General features: G+C 36.1%; 2 protein-coding genes across 2 annotated transcripts; both read left to right on the forward strand.

The window, feature by feature from the left end:
• Nucleotides 1-4,051: 4,051 nt before the first annotated feature.
• On the forward strand, nt 4,052-6,774 carry LOC122822422 (myeloid-associated differentiation marker homolog). Its single transcript, XM_044101077.1, has 2 exons — nt 4,052-4,390; nt 5,256-6,774. Exons 1-2 carry the CDS (start codon nt 4,124-4,126, stop codon nt 5,841-5,843), a joined length of 855 nt encoding a protein of 284 aa, XP_043957012.1. The 5' UTR covers nt 4,052-4,123; the 3' UTR covers nt 5,844-6,774.
• A 2,679-nt stretch (nt 6,775-9,453) lies between these two features.
• LOC122822423 (myeloid-associated differentiation marker-like) lies at nt 9,454-10,834 on the forward strand. Its single transcript, XM_044101078.1, has one exon. The coding sequence runs from the start codon at nt 9,593-9,595 to the stop codon at nt 10,454-10,456; it is 864 nt and encodes a 287-aa protein (XP_043957013.1). The 5' UTR covers nt 9,454-9,592; the 3' UTR covers nt 10,457-10,834.
• The last annotated feature ends 7,199 nt before the right edge of the window (nt 10,835-18,033 follow it).

Consider the following 18,033-nt stretch of genomic DNA (forward strand, 5'->3'; position numbering starts at 1 on the left):
TATGGTTTATTTCCTTTTATAAAACACTATGTTGGAGAAGCCTCTTTTGAAAAAAAGTTAATTGAGTTTAAAATCTGAAATAGTTTTTGTTTCTCTGAATAATATGACAGATGGTGCGAAAACTACAAGCCATGATGGATGCTGACTTGGATGGTTGAAGCAAAAAAAATAAAAAAGCATAATAATTGTCTTCAGAGTTTTAACTGATGCTCAAGTTTTGCAGTCCCTACAGTAGCTCAGAGAAAATACTTTAAAATGATTTTGTTGGTTCATAAATCACCGAATGGCTTTGAATCAAAAATACTTAAAGGGGGTCTGGAGGGTAATATATTTTTTCCTGGCACATGGTGCCATTTCACACCACAATTGAGTAGGTGTTATAAAAACCCTAAATATATATCAAACATAACTTAAAAACAATTGGTCTTTGCAGTTTAACGCCTAATCCTAACCTCCTAACCCTGATACTTGATGATTTTGATGATGGGATTCGTCAAATTTTAATATTTGCAGCTTATTTTCAGTTATAAACATAACTGGTTATTGTGTTGTAGTTTTATCACATAAAGCACCTCGAACTGCCTTTATGCTGGATATTCTATTGACTTGATCTGATATGAGTCCATTATTTGTTTTTTGAAGTTTTTAATTTGATTGCTTTCCATCTATATTTCTCACTTGTAAACTCTGCATTGTACTGTTATTGGCTCAGGTAGTTGAGAGACAAGCCAGTGCCGCAGCCATACAAATGACTCACAAATACATTGTATTATTCATTAGATACTCTACAAAGTGCATAAACAGAAAAAAAAAAAGATTTAAAGTAGTTTTTTGCTAAAACACATGTTAATATTTGTGATAATTTAGAACATTGCAGTTTCACACTTTACTGATCCTCTTTAGGAACTTCTGTTATTGTATTTTTCTTTGTTGTCAAATGAATCCATGAGGTTCTAATAGATTATGTTCCAGCTGGTACAGACAGTTCCACATTTAGTTCCTCTTTGTGTGCATTAGCTTTTTTAAGCCATACATCATTCTCTAAACTAGTGTCCACTAGTGTCATCTTAGATTGATATACACAGACTGTTAAGGTAGTTTAACAGGTGCAGATGCATATTTTATCCACTATATACCGTAATTTCCGGACTATAAGCCGCGATTTTTGTCTCACGCTTTCGACCCTGCGGCTTATACAACGATGCGGCTTATTTATGATTTTTTTATCTAACGGCCAGTAGGGACGCTGGAACAGAAAAGGTAAGCGTGAGACAGCTGGAATATATCTGTAGAGGAAGACTAATGTAACATCGTGCTTTGTGCATTAATAAAATTAGCTTGAACAGACCCTCATCATGGAAAATGCAAGAAGAAATGCATATGATGCAGCTTTCAAGTTAAAAGCAATCGAGCTAGCCGATAAAGAAGGAAACAGACACTGAGGAAGAAGACTTCCATGGTTTCAGTGCACAGGAGGAAGAGGATGACGGCTCTCCGTGACTTTTAACCGTATGTTATTTAAACCAGCCCTGTTAGTGCTGTTTTGCTATAGGTATTGCTGCTGTTCAGAAAGAAAATCTACAGCATATTATTATCCGTTTTATTTAAACCAGCCCTGTTAGTGTTGTTTTGCTATATTGCTGCTGTTCAGAAAGAACTACAGCATATTATTAAAACTTTAAAAACACTTTCTGTGCACCGTCTTTCTTTGTAAATATCTCATGTTTATACACCGGTGCTGCTTATGTATGTACAAAATGTGTTTCCTTTAAAAATGTAGGGGGTGCAGCTTATAATCAGGTGCGCTCTATGGAAATTATGGGTACGGTAATTACATTTAGCTTGAATTTTATTGACTTTAAATTAATATCCGGCCAGCAGTTCTGAAAAATGTTTAAAGCATGCTGGGCAATTCAAATATCCAGTTTCAACAAATACATTTCAGTGAGTTATAGACTAATATTTATTTACCATTTGAACCACATTGATCTATTCTAAAATATGGAACAGGGCACTTCTATATCCCTTGAGAATAAAAGAAAAGAAGAACTTATCCAAGTTAATCATAACTAATGGAGATAGACTATGCTCTTTGGAATATGAGCAATGGATGGAGGCCAAATGCTGCCATTAATTAGCACTCTGCAATCATGACACATCAACTACTACTTAGAAGAAATTGTCCAGTTTCAAGAAATAGTCATGAGTGTTGAAAAGTTGTTCATGGATCATTTTATGTCCAACAGCAATGTGTTTGCTAACAACGATCATTCATGACACATTTACTGGACGAAATACTTAAATATATAAAAAAGAAACATTTCTGTCAACTTTTTATGAAGACAAAATTTAGATAAATCAGAATTCTTTGACATAATAATATTTTTCTCCTTTGGACTAATAAACATGTTTATAATTAGGAATCAAATGAAAGCATTATTTCATGTTTAAAGGTTATTTCATTCAAACCAACCTAAAAAAATCATTTTTTAATCACATTTTATATTGCAGAATCCCGAAGGCGTTTCTTCATCACAACTTCTTCTGAACTGTTTTAGTCATACAGGTGCTGATCAAAAATTTATGATATCATGAAAAAGTTGATTTAAATCAGAAATTCCTTTGTAAAAGTGAAATTTGAATGTTATATTCATTCATTACACAAAGATTGATTTATTTCAAATGTTTCTTTTTTTCTTTTAATGTTGATGATTATAACTCACAACTAATGAAAAACGCAAATTCACTATCTCAGAAAATTAGAATATTAGGTAAAGCCAATACAAAAAAAGATTTTTAGAAATGCTGGAAAACAGCAAAGTATTAATATGAAAAGTATGAACATGTACAGCACACAGTACTTAGCTGGGGCTCCTTCTGCCTGGATTACTGCAGCAATGCTGCGTGACATGGAGTCGATCAGTCGGTGGGTGAATGACTGATAGAAGCTTGAAGCTCCTCGGGGTCCTCTGGACTTAATAAAGCGCTACACAAGTATAGATCATTCATATCTTATTATTCTGGAAGATTATTATAACTTCATTCCATTGTTTTTACCGTTAATGCTTTGTTTCAATATTTGTTCATGTGATGTTTCAATATTTTCCTGCATCCACCACTAATATTTGTACCTACAGCCTGATCAGCTTAAATGTGAGCCAAAACTATTTACCCGATTTAACGAATAAGTCAGGTAAATATCTGTATTTTAACTTTGTTAAAATACATTTATACATGATGTGTCCTAATAAATGAAATAATTCAAATTTATTTCACTGATTCAATTAGAAAACTAAAATTCACATTTCAAAAATATGGATCTGATTTTCTTTTTCTTTATCTTTCTTTATTTTTATTGAAATTTTTAGAATACTTTCAAAAAGAAAAATCAAACAATACAAAAAATACAGAACAAACAAAACAAATATAACATACTAGGGGGAGATTCTTATTCCAGTATCACAAAATTCAAGGGTACCTTTCATATCCAAAATTAGTCCTGTAACGTTGATGTGATGTTTATCCATTTTTCCCATTTGTCCTGACATTGCTCTTCTTGTGTCCTCAGTCTATGTGTTAGAATCTTATGGATCTGATTTTCATAGTCAAACCTTTAGACTTGGACTTTGGTACTCTTCCTATGACTTTGTATTTGCCGACTCAATATTATTTGTTGTCAAATGACTAACCTTAATTTAAAAATACAGTGCTGGTTTTAACAAATCATGGATCATCTCAGTTTGCAATTTGAATTTATCAACTGATTAATATTTTCAGCTTTGTTAGTATTTCACATCTGCACATTATCACCTCTTCCATTCCACCCTCCTCTTCACCTTTATCTGCTCTGCTACAAAGGTTCAGCTCCCATTATTGCTTAAGATGATTTGTCAGATTCAAAGTGCTTGTGGGTTGGAACGTTATTCTTCAGCTCTCATGGTGTCTTTAGAGTTTTTTTTTATTTTTTATGACAGGGTGTAGTTGCTGTGTTGAAACTGTTATTTTATTATTTGAAGAGGAAGAACTGATAAGCAAATGTTCTTTGGTGCCTGTCAAAGAAGAAGAACTGCTGTGAGCTTAAGAACCAACAGAACAGCAGGCCGACGGCAGAATCACAGTCAAGATGGTTACGCTGGATTTTAAGACGCTTACGGTACCTGTGGGTATTTTGAGGATATTGGCAGTCGTTTTCACGTGCGTCACTTTCAGCTTGGTTGCATCTTATGGCCATGAATCGTCGTCATTTTGGTCATGGTGCATGTTCTCTTGGTGCTTCTGCTTCTCTGTCACCCTCATCATTCTGGTCCTGGAATTCACCAGCCTCAGCTCGAAGCTGCCCATCTCCTGGGATGATTTTACCACCGCCTTTGCCATGTTGGCAACCTTAATGGTGCGTACCAATTTTTATATTACTGTCCGTTTCGTTTATTTAGCTCCTTCTCATTGAATGCTCTTTATGGTGCTAAGCTATAAAATGTAGAATTTGAAGAAATACTTCAAAGTACTAACAGTATTACTTTAATAAAACATGCAGACTTTGATAAACATAAAACTGAATACGATTGTCAATGTAGATAAAGGTAGATTGTTTCAAGTTTAACAATCTAAGCATGTTAATGTTGAAAATTATAAGGAATGTCAAAAACTGTTTTGTATTTTTGTGGTTTTTTTTGTTGTTTTTTTTTAGTTTATGAAATGTTAAAATAAACAAAATTTAAACTCCCCAAAAGAAACGTACAGTGTGTACTCTCCATACAACAATTCAGACAGAAAGGTCAACACAGCAAAGGGAACATAATGAGGATAATAAACTTGCTTGAGTGAATAAAGGTTAACTAATGTTGAAAATACACTTCATACAAAACGTATTTCAGGAAAATAAATGAAAATTAAGGAAAATTAATAACCTTAGGAAATTCTCAATGGGGGAGAGAGACAGGAAAAGAAAAAGAACATAGCAAGATTGTATCGATAGAAATGAAAAATGAAGACAAATTTAATGAATCGTAAAAATGTATCAATTTTAATAGAAAATATCTGAATAGTTTATACTACATTTTTAACAATTTCTATAAGATTTGATGGTATAATAATTAGCTTAATGTGTACCTAATTTTTTTTTCCTTCATGTTGACAGTCTATACCACTTATTTTATCTATTAATAGCTCATCCAAAAATGTATTTTACTTGTAAATACTGCTCGGGCTTAGCTCTGTCGATCCAAGCATCTAATTTTTACTTATCATGCTTCCAGGTGCTCACAGCATCCCTCCTCTACTCCATCTTCTACACTTGTAGTGGTTGTGGCAAAGACATTGCGGTCTGTGTTTTCTCCTTCCTGACCTTCATCCTCTACACTGTCGAGGTTGGACTGACTCGGGCCAAGCCTGGTGAAATCAGTGGGTTTCTCTCCACTGTGCCTGGCTTGCTCAAAGTTCTGGAGGCCTTCGTGGCCTGCATCATCTTCATCTGTATGGGCATGGTAGGCCTGTACGAGAAATCGCCAGGTCTTCAGTGGTGTATTGCTGTCTACTCCATTTGTTTCATTTTTTCCCTCCTTATCATTATTTTAACTATCGGCCGCCTGCTGTCCCTCTTCCCTGCACCTTTTAGCAAAGTTCTGATGGTTTGTAATGTGCTGTCCGTGCTAATGTACATCACAGCTGCTGTCATCTGGCCTTTCTACACCTTTAGGAATTATCCCAGACCAAGCTCCTGCTCTTTTTACTGCGCGTGGAATTATTATTTTGTTATCACTTTCATGACCTATTTTAACCTGATTGCTTATATTGTTGACACAGTATATTCTTTCAGGTTGGTTTTTTTCACCACTCCGACATAAGCACATTGTGGCATTGATCTGAATGAGGAGATTTTGTGTTTGTTGGAATTTTGCTTTTGTAAAATTTTGTCTTTTTATTCAGCATAATTACAGTGTGATATATTTCCATTTTACATGCCTGCCTGCTGATTTCCATTGTATTTAGAAATATAGTTATATTATGAATTATGTATCTACTTAACTACACTTTTGGATTTATCTGCAACATTCAGCTAAAACCATGTTGTGCAGGCTTCCTGGGCTGCAGCTGCTGCATGTTGGTTTAGACATATTTAAATCCTCTAGGAATAAGTAAAGCTTTAACCAATCCTGTTCCCATAGTAGGATATCAGCCCATAGTTTATTATGTTTGCAAAGGTGTGTCAAAGTGCAAACAAACTAAAACACATAGCAACTTTTGTTTGTGAATTTACGTGTCCAACGTAACTTTTTCTGAGTGGTAAAATAAAAGACTGATAGGGGAAGCACTAAAAACACTGAAGATAAACTGATAATTGTTTTCAGATAATCAAAGCGGATCTATTACGCAAAATTCACTCCTTGCACATTTTTGTACTTCCGTTTGGGTCTCTACGGCTTCTAGAAACATCCACCTGACTTCTTTAAAACAGGTCTGAAAGCATATTAATGTACTCCAGAATTCAATCAAAGAATCACATGAACTGTTTGCTTGATCACATTCTAAGCATGCTTTGAAGCATTGTTCTTTAATAGCATAATATTTGTTGAGCAGTTTTAAAAAATGTATTGTAAAATTTGCTATACAAGTGCATAATGTATAGAGGTCTCTTTAAGTAAAGCTTAAAGATTTTGCTTCAAATTTGAATTCCTGTAAGCATTTTGAACTGCCTTGTGTGTTAATGCTGCTGAGGAAATAAACTTGCCTTGCCTGTTAAAGATAGATATAAAAGGTGCTTCTTCTCTGTGTTTGTAGCGACCAATAATACATAATATTACATTTTCTAGATAATGCGATACTGTTTTTGACCCAATAATATAGCCACTGATAATAATGCAAAACGTTTTTAGCTACATGGTGGTTAAAACTGAGTAAAAACATGTTGGTCACATGACCACTGCTGTTTTCATCGTACCTTATAGCACTGTCTGATCTACCAACCAAACACACTTTGTATTTTTTTAATAAAGCAGTTCAGGCATGATTTTATAAATGTACTGTAGAAAATATCAACCTCAGAGTGTCCATCATATATTCCATCTTCTTCACTTTTTGCACTTCCTCAAGACATATCGGCACCTGTATCATCTCCTTTCTCTCACCATCTGTTTAGGTTATATGCACAATTACTAATGCATTGCCATCCAGTGAATTTGCTTCATTTTTGCCCTCTTCATACCTATTTATGGTACCTTTTAGGAAAGTCTTGTTTGTCTAGAGTGCGCTGACTGTGTTCATGTACAATTACAGCTAAGGTCATCAGGGGAGTGTTTGCCTTCGGGCACCATCATGACCCACGATTCACAGTTTATTGTGACTCACAATAAACTGTGGGTGGAATTTTCTAGCAGTTGCCTGTTTTATGACAAGTTAAAGCATTATTGATTACATTGTGGATTTGAACTTGAAAGACTTGTTTTGCTGAAATCATTAAGAAGTGAGGTTCTGTTCAACAACATGATCCCAGAGTGATTTCTTCCCTCCTTTTTATGCCTTCAAGTCATATTCTTTTTGATCAAATTAGCTACATTAAATATGATTTATCATATAAAATATAAGATGTAGGTAAATTGTTGTTACAATAAGGTTGTGGTGGATACTTATGATGAAGTGACTGCAGCTAAAAAGTCACAAACTGAAACTCTAATCAGCACTAGGCTCATAAATGACCTGTCCATAAAGAATGATGTTTGCTAAGGTGTGTCATGGTGCAGATACACTAAAACACAGAGCAGCTATTGGCTTTGAGTTTGTCATTGTTAGCTTGTTTATGATGGGCACTAAAGTTAAAGGCCGGAAGGGGAATGTGTCATCCAAAACTAGAATGAGAAAGGATTAGTTTTTAGCTTTGCTCTTGCAGCTAATTTCATTCTGAATTCTCTATATATTTTTGGCAAGCACATGTGCGGTCCACTTTTGTAGCCTGAAAGTCCAAAGAGGGAGGGAGGTTGAAAATGTGAAAAGTGAAAATGTATACAAGTGGTAAACTACAAAAAAAACATTTGCTGCAGATCTCAAGTCTGCTATAATTCTGATTACTGATAGTCTTACATGGAGATCAGTGTTGTGGCTATAATTGCCATTTTCTCCAGCCTCTTCCACATGCTGAAGAGGCATGTGGAAGAGGCTGGAGAAAATTGAAAAAATGCTTCAATTTGCTTCAAATCAAATTGAAGCAATATGCTTCAATTTGATTTGAAGCAAATTGAAGCAAATTGAAGCAATATGCTTCAATTTAAAGCAAATGTTTTAAATTAACCTGAATCTTACAAAAACATGACAGCATTGCTTCCAGTTGTTTAATGAAGGGAATTTTGTATGGTTTTTTAGCTTTTCATCATGTTAACAATGTTCTTCCCTCATTAACTACAATTCGGGACAGTTTACCATGGAAAACCCTATTTGACAAACAATAGCACAGAGAGAGGTATCTCTGTTGATACTAAAACATTTGTTTCTTTATTCAAATTTGCTTCTGTCCAACAATCTTTAAACGACTCAAGATACTTGACTCCATTGTAAGACACCCAAGAATTGAACCAAAAACAAGTGTGTTTATAGGTCAATTAGGTTCCAAATATTAACATTATCAACAGAAAGCAGATGTCAAAGGTTCAGAGAGTTATGTTTAGTAGAACAATAAAAAATATCTTCCTCAATCTTGCAGGGACCTGTTTTGAAATTCAAAGTGTTGTCAAAGAGTCCTTCTACAATTTCCATCCATTTTCTATACACCCTTCGTCCCAAATGGGGTCAGGAGGGTTGCTGGTGCCAATCTCCAGTTAACGTTCCGGGTGAGAGGCGGGGTTCACCCTGGACAGGTCTCCAGTCTGTCGCAGGGCAACACAGAGACATACAGGACACACAACCATTCACACACACACACACTCACACCTAGGGAGAATTTAGAGAGACCAATTAACCTGACAGTCATGTTTTTGGACTGTGGGAGGAAGCCGGAGAACCCGGAGAGAACCCACGCATGCACAGGGAGAACATGCAAACTCCATGCAGAAAGACCCGGACCGAATCACAGGACCTTCTTGCTGCAAAGCAACAGCTCTAATTTGAGAGCTTTAAATTGTTGTGGTCACAAAGAATAAATGTTATTCACCTCACCGAGTTAGGATTGCCTTAAAAAGATTTTACCTTTGTTTCAAAGCAGTAGCTCAAAAGAACACAGCGACTGCTATCATTGTCATGAACACAAAATCAGCCTACACCTTGTTTTTGTCCTACACATGAGCTGTGAACTTAGTTTGCATCAGGGACCAAAGTCCAGCAAATAGTGTGAAGCTTACTGGGTAACACCCATCCAGCGTCCAATCAGTGGCTTGAAACAGGTACCATAAACAGAAACAGATAAGCCTAGGATGCTTAGCTACAATATACTCTACACCTGTGTTTCTGTTTCAAAGACAACACCTTTTGGAAGGTTTGCGTTCATGGATTTCTTCATCAAGATCAGGTTGCAAAATCTGGGGCTTGGTGAACAGCATTACAAAAGGAGAACTGGCTGAAAGGAGTCAGGGTTTTTCATTTGGTTGGACAGATTCATCCTGGAGCAGCCATGGTCTACATGAATTTGAAATCCATCACCCAGCCTGTGGGGATCTTACGAATATTGGCGGTCGTTGTCACCTGCATGAGTTTCAGCCTGGTGGCCTCAGCGACACCTGACTCCTTGTCCTACTGGGGATGGTGCATATTCACCTGGGTCTTCTGCTGCTTCTTCACCCTTCTCATTCTCATCCTGGAGTTCACCACCATCAGCACCAAAGTGCCTTTTGCCTGGGAGGACTTCACTGCTGCCTTTGCTATTTTGTCAAGTGTGATGTGCCTGTGTGCCGCCATCATGTACCCTACCTTTTTCGCCTGCAACACATGTCACCGCCAGATTGGAGCCTCTGTGGTATCCTGGGTTTGTTTTGCTGTGTACGTGGCTGAGGTAGTCCTAACACGCCTTCGCCCGAGTGGACAGGACAGTGGATTTCTCTCCACGCCGCCGGGAATAATGAAGATGCTGGAGAGCTTCTTTGCGTGTCTCATTTTCCTGTCATTGGAACGTGGCCACTACTCAGGCCATCAGTTCGCCTCAGGACTGAACTGGTGTATAGCTGTGTACTCCCTGTGTTTCATTTTCGCCATCGCCATAATCCTGCTCACTCTTGTAAATATTACTGCCTATTTTCCTTTCCCTTTTGACAAGGTTGTGATTGTCTGTAATGTTTTGGCAGCTGTGATGTACCTAACAGTCATGGTTATGTGGCCACTGTATTCTTTTCACAACAATAAGAGACCAGCAACCTGTGGCCGCTTGTGTTCCTGGGATAAATTGGTTCTGATCACCGTCATGACAGTCTTCAACTGTATTGTGTACATACTGGACTCAATCTACTCCATACTTCTAGTCTTTTTTCTCAGAAATGAATGAGATGCTGTTCATCTAGACTATTACAAAAGGACTTATACTTTAAATAGTCTTTTCTGAACGACAAAAAAGACTATTTCTGTGCCAATAGTTGATTGTTGATCAGCTTTTGCTTATCAAACAAGTATATATGTAATGGAAAAGATTACCCAATTGGTTATACAACACAGCCAAGAAAGACAATTGGTTAAACATTAGACATGTGATATCATTGTAATAAAATGACAAATAGCTGTGTGAAACTTTGAATCACAAGGGTAATGAAATGGAAATAACACTGCACTCATGTTTTAATTTTATTGCCAAACATTTATTGTCATTAATGTTAAATTGTGTCAAGTCAGGGTGAAGCTACTGTCTGAGATTAATAAACATTTATACATGCCTGAATCACTGCATAGTACTGTCTTGCATTTCTAGTGCAATCAAAGATGCACAATATTAAGATTTGTACTAAAACTAGCAAAACATTTCTGCTCCTCTGATTTTGTAGCATATGTAAGTAAGTTTTCAGTTAATACAGGTTGTGAAGGGACGTGCCTTAAAAGAATATTGTGAATTAACATTGTAACTTCAAGATATAACGTAAATGATGACAATATAAGCTCTCATGCTATACCATACATACACTGATAGCGATTAGCTCTCCTCTGCCTTCCCAAAGCTTGACGTGACTGACATGACCGGAGAGTTGGACTCATTAGTTCAGATTCTAAGTATTTGATCACTTCACCTCATCTTCTGTGGGCCACATCTACACTTTTAAATGTCCTTGACAGTCTAGGGTGAAATTTGGAAAATAAATAGCTGATTCTGTATACAAATTTGAACATGCTGCTTTTCTGTAAATGTCACTGTAACCAGGCTCAGAAGAGGTAAACAGAGAGATGTGGGTTATTCTAAGAAATACCAGCTCAGGGATAAAGTGTCTTTACTCCACTACAGGACCCAAGTATTCGTATACAGAAGTGAAAGTGCTGTACTTAGTTTGGAACAAACAGGGTCAGTCTTGTTAGGTTTTACAACGTCAACTTATCAGACAACTGTTTCTGTAGAGAATGTAGGGCAGAGGTGTCAAACTCCAGTCCTTAAGGGCTGCTATCCTGCAGTCTTTAAATGTGCCACAGGTAAAAAACAAACACTGGAATGAAATGACTTAATTACCTCCTTCTTGTGTAGCTAAGTTCTCCAGAGCCTTAATGACCTAATTATTTTATTCAGGTGTGGTGTAGCAGAGACGCATCTAAAAGTTGCAGGACTGCGGCACTCGAGGACTGGAGTTTGTCACCCCTGATGTAGGGCATACCTGGATATTATGTGTGAGTGTGTGTCTTTTTTTTTTTACTTATGTATACAATCTTTGGGTATGGTATGCCAAATGGACCACAGAAATTATTTATTGTGTCAAAAAAGCCATCGTTAGTGTTTTTATAGATTTCTTTCATTCAGATTTTTAAACTAAATTAAGGACTTTGTGTATTTTCTGGATTTTTTGTTGTGTTGTTGACCCCAATTTAAAAGACACTTTTTAAGTGGAGAACATGCATTGCAAATGGATTTACCTTTTTTTATTATTATTTATTTATTTATTTTTTTATATTGAAATCACTTCAAAATGAAATGTTTTAATTGTTTCCCCCAATATGAAGATATTTTTTATTAACTGTAGATTTATCATCATGATATGGAAAACATTTACTCAGGCTTTTCACAAAGAAATAATTGTTCAGATTCATTGCCACTGCAGGCTTGAAAAAAGAGCTTAATGACTTTATTTGGTAACACTTTATTTGACGGGTTGTGAAGAAGACTTTAATAACATAAAGCTACATAATTTTTAAAGTTAATCAGTAATACTTTTATAATTTATTTAATTATAATTTATGTCACATCATGATTTTTTGATTAATATCAAGTTGTCATAACAAAGACATTTTGAATAATGTCAACTTTGTATTAAAAGTGTCATGATTTACCGAATGACAGTTTATGACGACAGTCATAAATATTCATGAAGACTTACTCATGATCATGACAGGTATTATGTTATGTTTATGACGGTGTTATGACAGTCTTATTCACAACCCGTCAAATAAAGCGTTACTCTTTATTGTTATTTAAAGGGTTAAAGTCTCAAAAATGAATGAGTCACACACACCAACCCATCAGTTACCAGGTTTAAAAGAAATTAACTTTTCTACATTGAGTCTAGTGGTGCAAAGGGATTTTTCCCCTTAATCGATGACGTTATCATCTTAGAAATGTTTTTTCAAAAACACTTTATTACATTTTTTGATAGTTGATCTTATTTCTTCATAGATTTTTTTTTTATTCACATTTATAACTGGAATATCTGTGTGGTAAGACACCTATAATTACAGAGAAATAGTGCAGCCAAGGAAAGATGAAAAAAGACTCAAAAAGAGAACATTATGCAACAAGCAAGAGAACAAAAACACAGAGCTGGCATTCCAGACTGAAACCATATGTGGGAAAAGTAGAAAAGCAAATCCCTTAATCAGGAAGCAGCTGCAGCTTATTGAGACGAGTCTTTTAAAAGGCATTTTTTTCCCTTTCAGATTCTTTTTTTTTTCATAGTTATTTTTTCAGGCAAGGCTGAAAAGAGAGAAAATATGACCTCAATTACTTCTGTTCTTTTTTCACCGATTGAAAACTTTAAAAGACGTCATCAAAGTCAGACTCTTAATCCCTCTGCTATTGTGTCACCTGGTATTTCAATCTGTGTGAGTGAACTCGGGTCAAATAGAGCAGCTGAAGCGTGAAAAGGTTGCTGTTCTTCTCATGTCAGTCTGACAATGAACGCATTTATGCGAGAAGACTATAAATGGTAGAAAACTATGGACAAAAAACTCAAACCTGATTTAAATTACAAAGGGAACAATTAAATTCAACACTTTGCGTTTTGAAATTCACATCTTCCTGGATGAACTGGAACAATAGCTAAAAGAACAGTCTGTGAAACAGGAATGAAGTCGACAAAAAAAGACACTCAATGCAAAAGCAGCCTATCAACTCAGTATGATTTGATGGGTAGAGTTAATTTTCAAATGTTGCCACCGATTCTTTGTCAAATTTAAATCTTAGAATGACCGAGTTATTATAACATATAAAGATGCTTTGATCAATGATTTGAGCGTTATTTTTTGATTGGAAACTTCATTAATTATTTGGAAAATATAGCGTATGTTAAAAATGCATGGCGATGGATTTCAAACACAGTATTAGATGTCATGTGTTTTCAATGTTTTCTGATATAGTTTTATCTATTACACAATACTGACTGCATACATATGTCTTCCTTTTCAGTTGGGAAGAAAATGTATATATACAGATTAGTGTATATACATTTATACAAAATGTATACAAAATATATACCTTTTTTTTCACATGAAAACTTTTGCTCAATATTATAATGTCAGTTCTGTCAAACAATAAAGCCTTGTAGTTTAATCTCTCATAGAAGAACAACAATGTCCTAAAGCACTGCATATTTATGTGCTTCCGTTTTAGCAGGGACTATTACTTTGCAACAAACGCAAATTGTTTTCTGAGAAAAGTTCCAACCAGGTGTACTAAAGTGTCAAGATATTTCAATCTGATAATACGTTCTTTTACAACAGTTAAAAAAAAAAATATGTTCCACTATTCAAGTCACATGGTTGGATGATGATAATCCAGTAAACCTCAGGTAAAGTGGTAAAAGCGTAACTCCGCACAACTTTTGGAGAACTAACTTTGGTTGTCTGTGTAAATCATAAATGTGGTTCCTCTCTTCAGTATGTTTAACCCTACAGTTTAGTCCGCTTCTGCCAGAGTTGGTGTGTTCCCACTCATTTCTCAAAAGCACTCTTTGAAAGACATGTGATTCATAAAATTTAATCTGTAAGATTAAATCTTTTGCTGTATTTTGTTTTCCAGTCTGTTGTACCTTTTTTGATTGGCACAGTCGATTACAAAGTTTATCTCGTTTTGTCAAATATCTACAGCCGCAGTTTTTACAATATCCTTAGAATCTCAAAAATCTGTTTCTGAGACCTTAATTGTGAACACCATCATCTTATCTCAGATGTATTTCCAAGGCACTTGCAGATCTAAATGAACTTATAGCCCCCACCCCAGCAGGTTCTGAACAGATGACCAAACCATCGGAGAAGTTGTGAAATTCCTCCGAATACGAATGACCTTCACTTCAGCTGGTTCTGTCAGAATCTGGATCTTTCGATCAGAATTCTTATCTCATGGCTAAAAGCGAGGGTAGGAATCCAGACGGACCAGTAAACAGAAAACTTTTCAGCTCAGCTTCTCACCATGACAGATAACAACAGCGCCCTCATTACTGCAAACAGAAGCTCAATTCTGTGAATCCACCTCCTACTCCTTCCTATTAGATGACTTCTTATTAGAACACCTCCGCTCAATGCAGAGAAATTCAAATATTACCTATGTTAATTGTCTAATACGGCATATTATGGAACAAACACTTGCCTTGAATTAATGAGATTTAAGTGTATGTGTGGTTAACATTTTGAGGTTGATGGCATTCAGCTGCTGAAACTCACCTTCAGGTCAATCTGACATACTCAGATTTTGTCCGCTGAACAGATTGCACGTAATCCCCATTACATGCAATATCTTTTTATATATATCTGTATAAAAAGATATGTCATCTCTGTCAGCCTACATGCTGGAGGTTGAAGTGACTTGTGCCTTTCATGGTAATGCCTGTGGCAGACTACAGCTCCATCTGGAGTCTTTCTGGGGACAAACAGCCTTGTTACTTGTTTCAGGCGAATCTGTGGCAAAAGTAAATTTATGTGATTTTGCATATAACAGAGATGCAACGATCTCTTTTATGGATCGCAGTTTTGACATACAGCACCTTTGCAAATTATTCATATGCATCAAACATTTCTTTACTTTTTATCAGGGAAAAAAATATTTTATGCTGGAGACAAAAACAAAATGGTGCATAAGAATAATGTAGAGGGAAATGGATACATGCTATTATTTGTTTGCCATGTATTCATATTTAGACCGCTGGATTTGCAGAACCTTCTTTTTGCTTCAATCTCAGATGACTGGTTTTCAGTCTTCCAGATTTCTGTGGACTAAAACTCCTGCTACTCTTTTCACAAATACCTCAAGCTCAGCCAGATTAAGCAATTTCAAACTTCATGTGGCATTTTGCAAGTCAGACAAGGTTACAATTTTGTATTTTCTGACCAGAGCACCTTCATTCAAACTTTAAATAGATCACAACTTCCCTTTAAAAATTTGCTCACTATGAAATGAAGATCTGCAGATTTATTTTCCACAGATTTCTCTTTGTGATCCACAAAGATCAATATCGTGATCTTTGTGGATCACAAAGTTCCACAAAGAAGCAGTATCTCTTTGCTGCTTCAGTGTGCACGGCTAATAAGTCAAGCCATTGCTATTTGATTGGCAGCCGAGGTAGAATGGTGTGGTATCTTGTCTTGAAATGATAAATTGTGACATATAGCACTGAGACAAAGTGTTGTGTAAACACTTGAGACATCCGTATTTGACAGGGACGTGTAATCATCAGAGAAACCATGCAGGCACTCACAGACTGAGTGATTGTATTTGCTATCCATGGCTGCTTTTATAGCCTTTAACCTCAAGACGCAGTGTTAGCCAAACGGTCGCCTCCGTAGACATCCTTCATTTCTTACTCTTCCATTAAAATCTCGGTCTTTGTTTTCTTTACTATCAAAAGGTGGAGCATCGATTTTGCTGGATCGAGGCCTCTCTGTTTCAGATACACACGCAAACGCAACTCGGACTAGATATAACTGGACAGCGATCGATCCCAGCCAGCTTCAAGCTGCCAGTGGCAGACACCACTCTGATGTGATCGCAGTGCCCAAAGACAGACAGCTCGATTTAGAAACGGGGGACATACCAATCGCTTTAAGCCATGGTGACTCATCTGAGTAAGTTTAGGGAGCATGAGAAACAAAGAAAGACCGTTGTTTGCAAATTTGATCAGAGCAACTTTCTAAACCTGTCTGTCAAAACGATTAGAAATTATACATTGATGCTCTTCTCTTTAAAGCTTTAAAATATCACCACACACTTATTCCCCAAATTCAAAAGTATGTGTGCAGAGTTCTAGTTGACAGCAAAAACTCCTGCACTAAAGCAGGTATTTCAAAATTTTATTTTCACAATAAAAAATTAACTGTGGAAAAGAATAAGAACAGCAAACAGAGATGAGCATGTGTGCCCTCCCTAAACTCTGCTTATTACAATCTAATTACAATCTGATGTGTGGTGTTTTCCATCTCCGATGACTTGCACACACAGGTAGTAAATCTGATTTATTGTCATGGTCAGTGGAAATTAGATCACTTTTGCAAATCCAATAAGTATGTAAACACAGCAACATAAAATGATATGGGTTGTACAAGATCAAAGGAAACCAAGTGGCCTTAAAAGGCAGGGGAAACTTAAATTCTCAAAATAGGAAGTAATAGGGATTCTTAAGTGTCTATTAAATATTTTTCATTTAAAAAATATAAATCTGTGTTACTTTTACATTTTTGTCAATAAGTGGACAGATGAGTGAGTTTTGTTCCAGTTGCATTGACAGGATCAGCATTGCTGCCCAGAAACACAACAACCTTAAAACTTGAGCTCAGGCAGAAGGTCTGGAGATCAGGACTCAAACTGTGACAATTTCCTGCTCTTCAGATATACTTGGAGTATGCTGCTGAAAACTCTGACTGAAAACATATCTAATTACTCAATGTCAACACTACACATTGTGCAGTAATGTTTCTCTACGGAAGCACATCAGAATGCATGACATACAGGAATTTGATCAGTTTTAGAGAAATATGAAAATATCAAGCGTACAATACAGTAGATGTTCTAATGTTTGTTTAGTTGCATTACCACTTAAAATTAAGGACCATATTTTTGTTATGGTCAATGAAAATTACCAGTGGTAGCAAGTATAATGGAACAGATGACTTCAAAAAGGATAGCAATAGGGTTTTTGACATTAAAAATGTGTTAAAGTTTACATAGAGAGAGAAATGTCAGATTGAGGGCTAAGAGAGAAGATTGCATCTAGCAAATTAGGATACTTGCTCCAATGTATTTTTGTACATGTACGATAGGTCTATGGTGGTAAAGAACAAACAGAGCTGAAATCCAAAGATCTTGATTTACCCATCTACCATGGGAAATGAAACTCATTAGAGCTACAATCATGATCAAAAGAAAGTGGAACTGGCCGCTCTGCATTCAAAGGAATAAGCTGGAGGAACCAGGAACTTGCTAGAGGTATAAGTTATCCTTCCTGATCTGGGAACAACTTTGGATCCCCCAGAAAGTGGTTTCATTATGTCAAATTAAAAAAACAATGTATGGATAAAAAAGCTTTCCAAAACCAGCAAACAGACTTTGATTGATCAAGTTAGTGAAACTGGAGGATCAGATTTTGTCCATCTCTGGGGTCTCTGTAGTTTTCTACAAGTCCAAAATAAAACACATTCTGTGTGCCTGCATGTGCAGCAGCCTGGTGCTAA

The sequence above is a fragment of the Gambusia affinis genome, linkage group LG19 (assembly GCF_019740435.1).
Source record: "Gambusia affinis linkage group LG19, SWU_Gaff_1.0, whole genome shotgun sequence".
NCBI classification, from domain to species: Eukaryota; Metazoa; Chordata; class Actinopteri; order Cyprinodontiformes; family Poeciliidae; genus Gambusia; species Gambusia affinis.

Excerpts from the sequence above, each read along its gene's own strand:
- LOC122822422 (XM_044101077.1), top strand. The coding sequence starts at position 4,124 with ATGGTTACGCTGGATTTTAAGACGCTTACGGTACCTGTGGGTATTTTG. Across the intron at positions 4,391-5,255 it reads CCATGTTGGCAACCTTAATG|GTGCTCACAGCATCCCTCCT; the intron begins GTGCGTACCAAT and ends TCATGCTTCCAG.
- LOC122822423 (XM_044101078.1), top strand. The coding sequence starts at position 9,593 with ATGGTCTACATGAATTTGAAATCCATCACCCAGCCTGTGGGGATCTTA.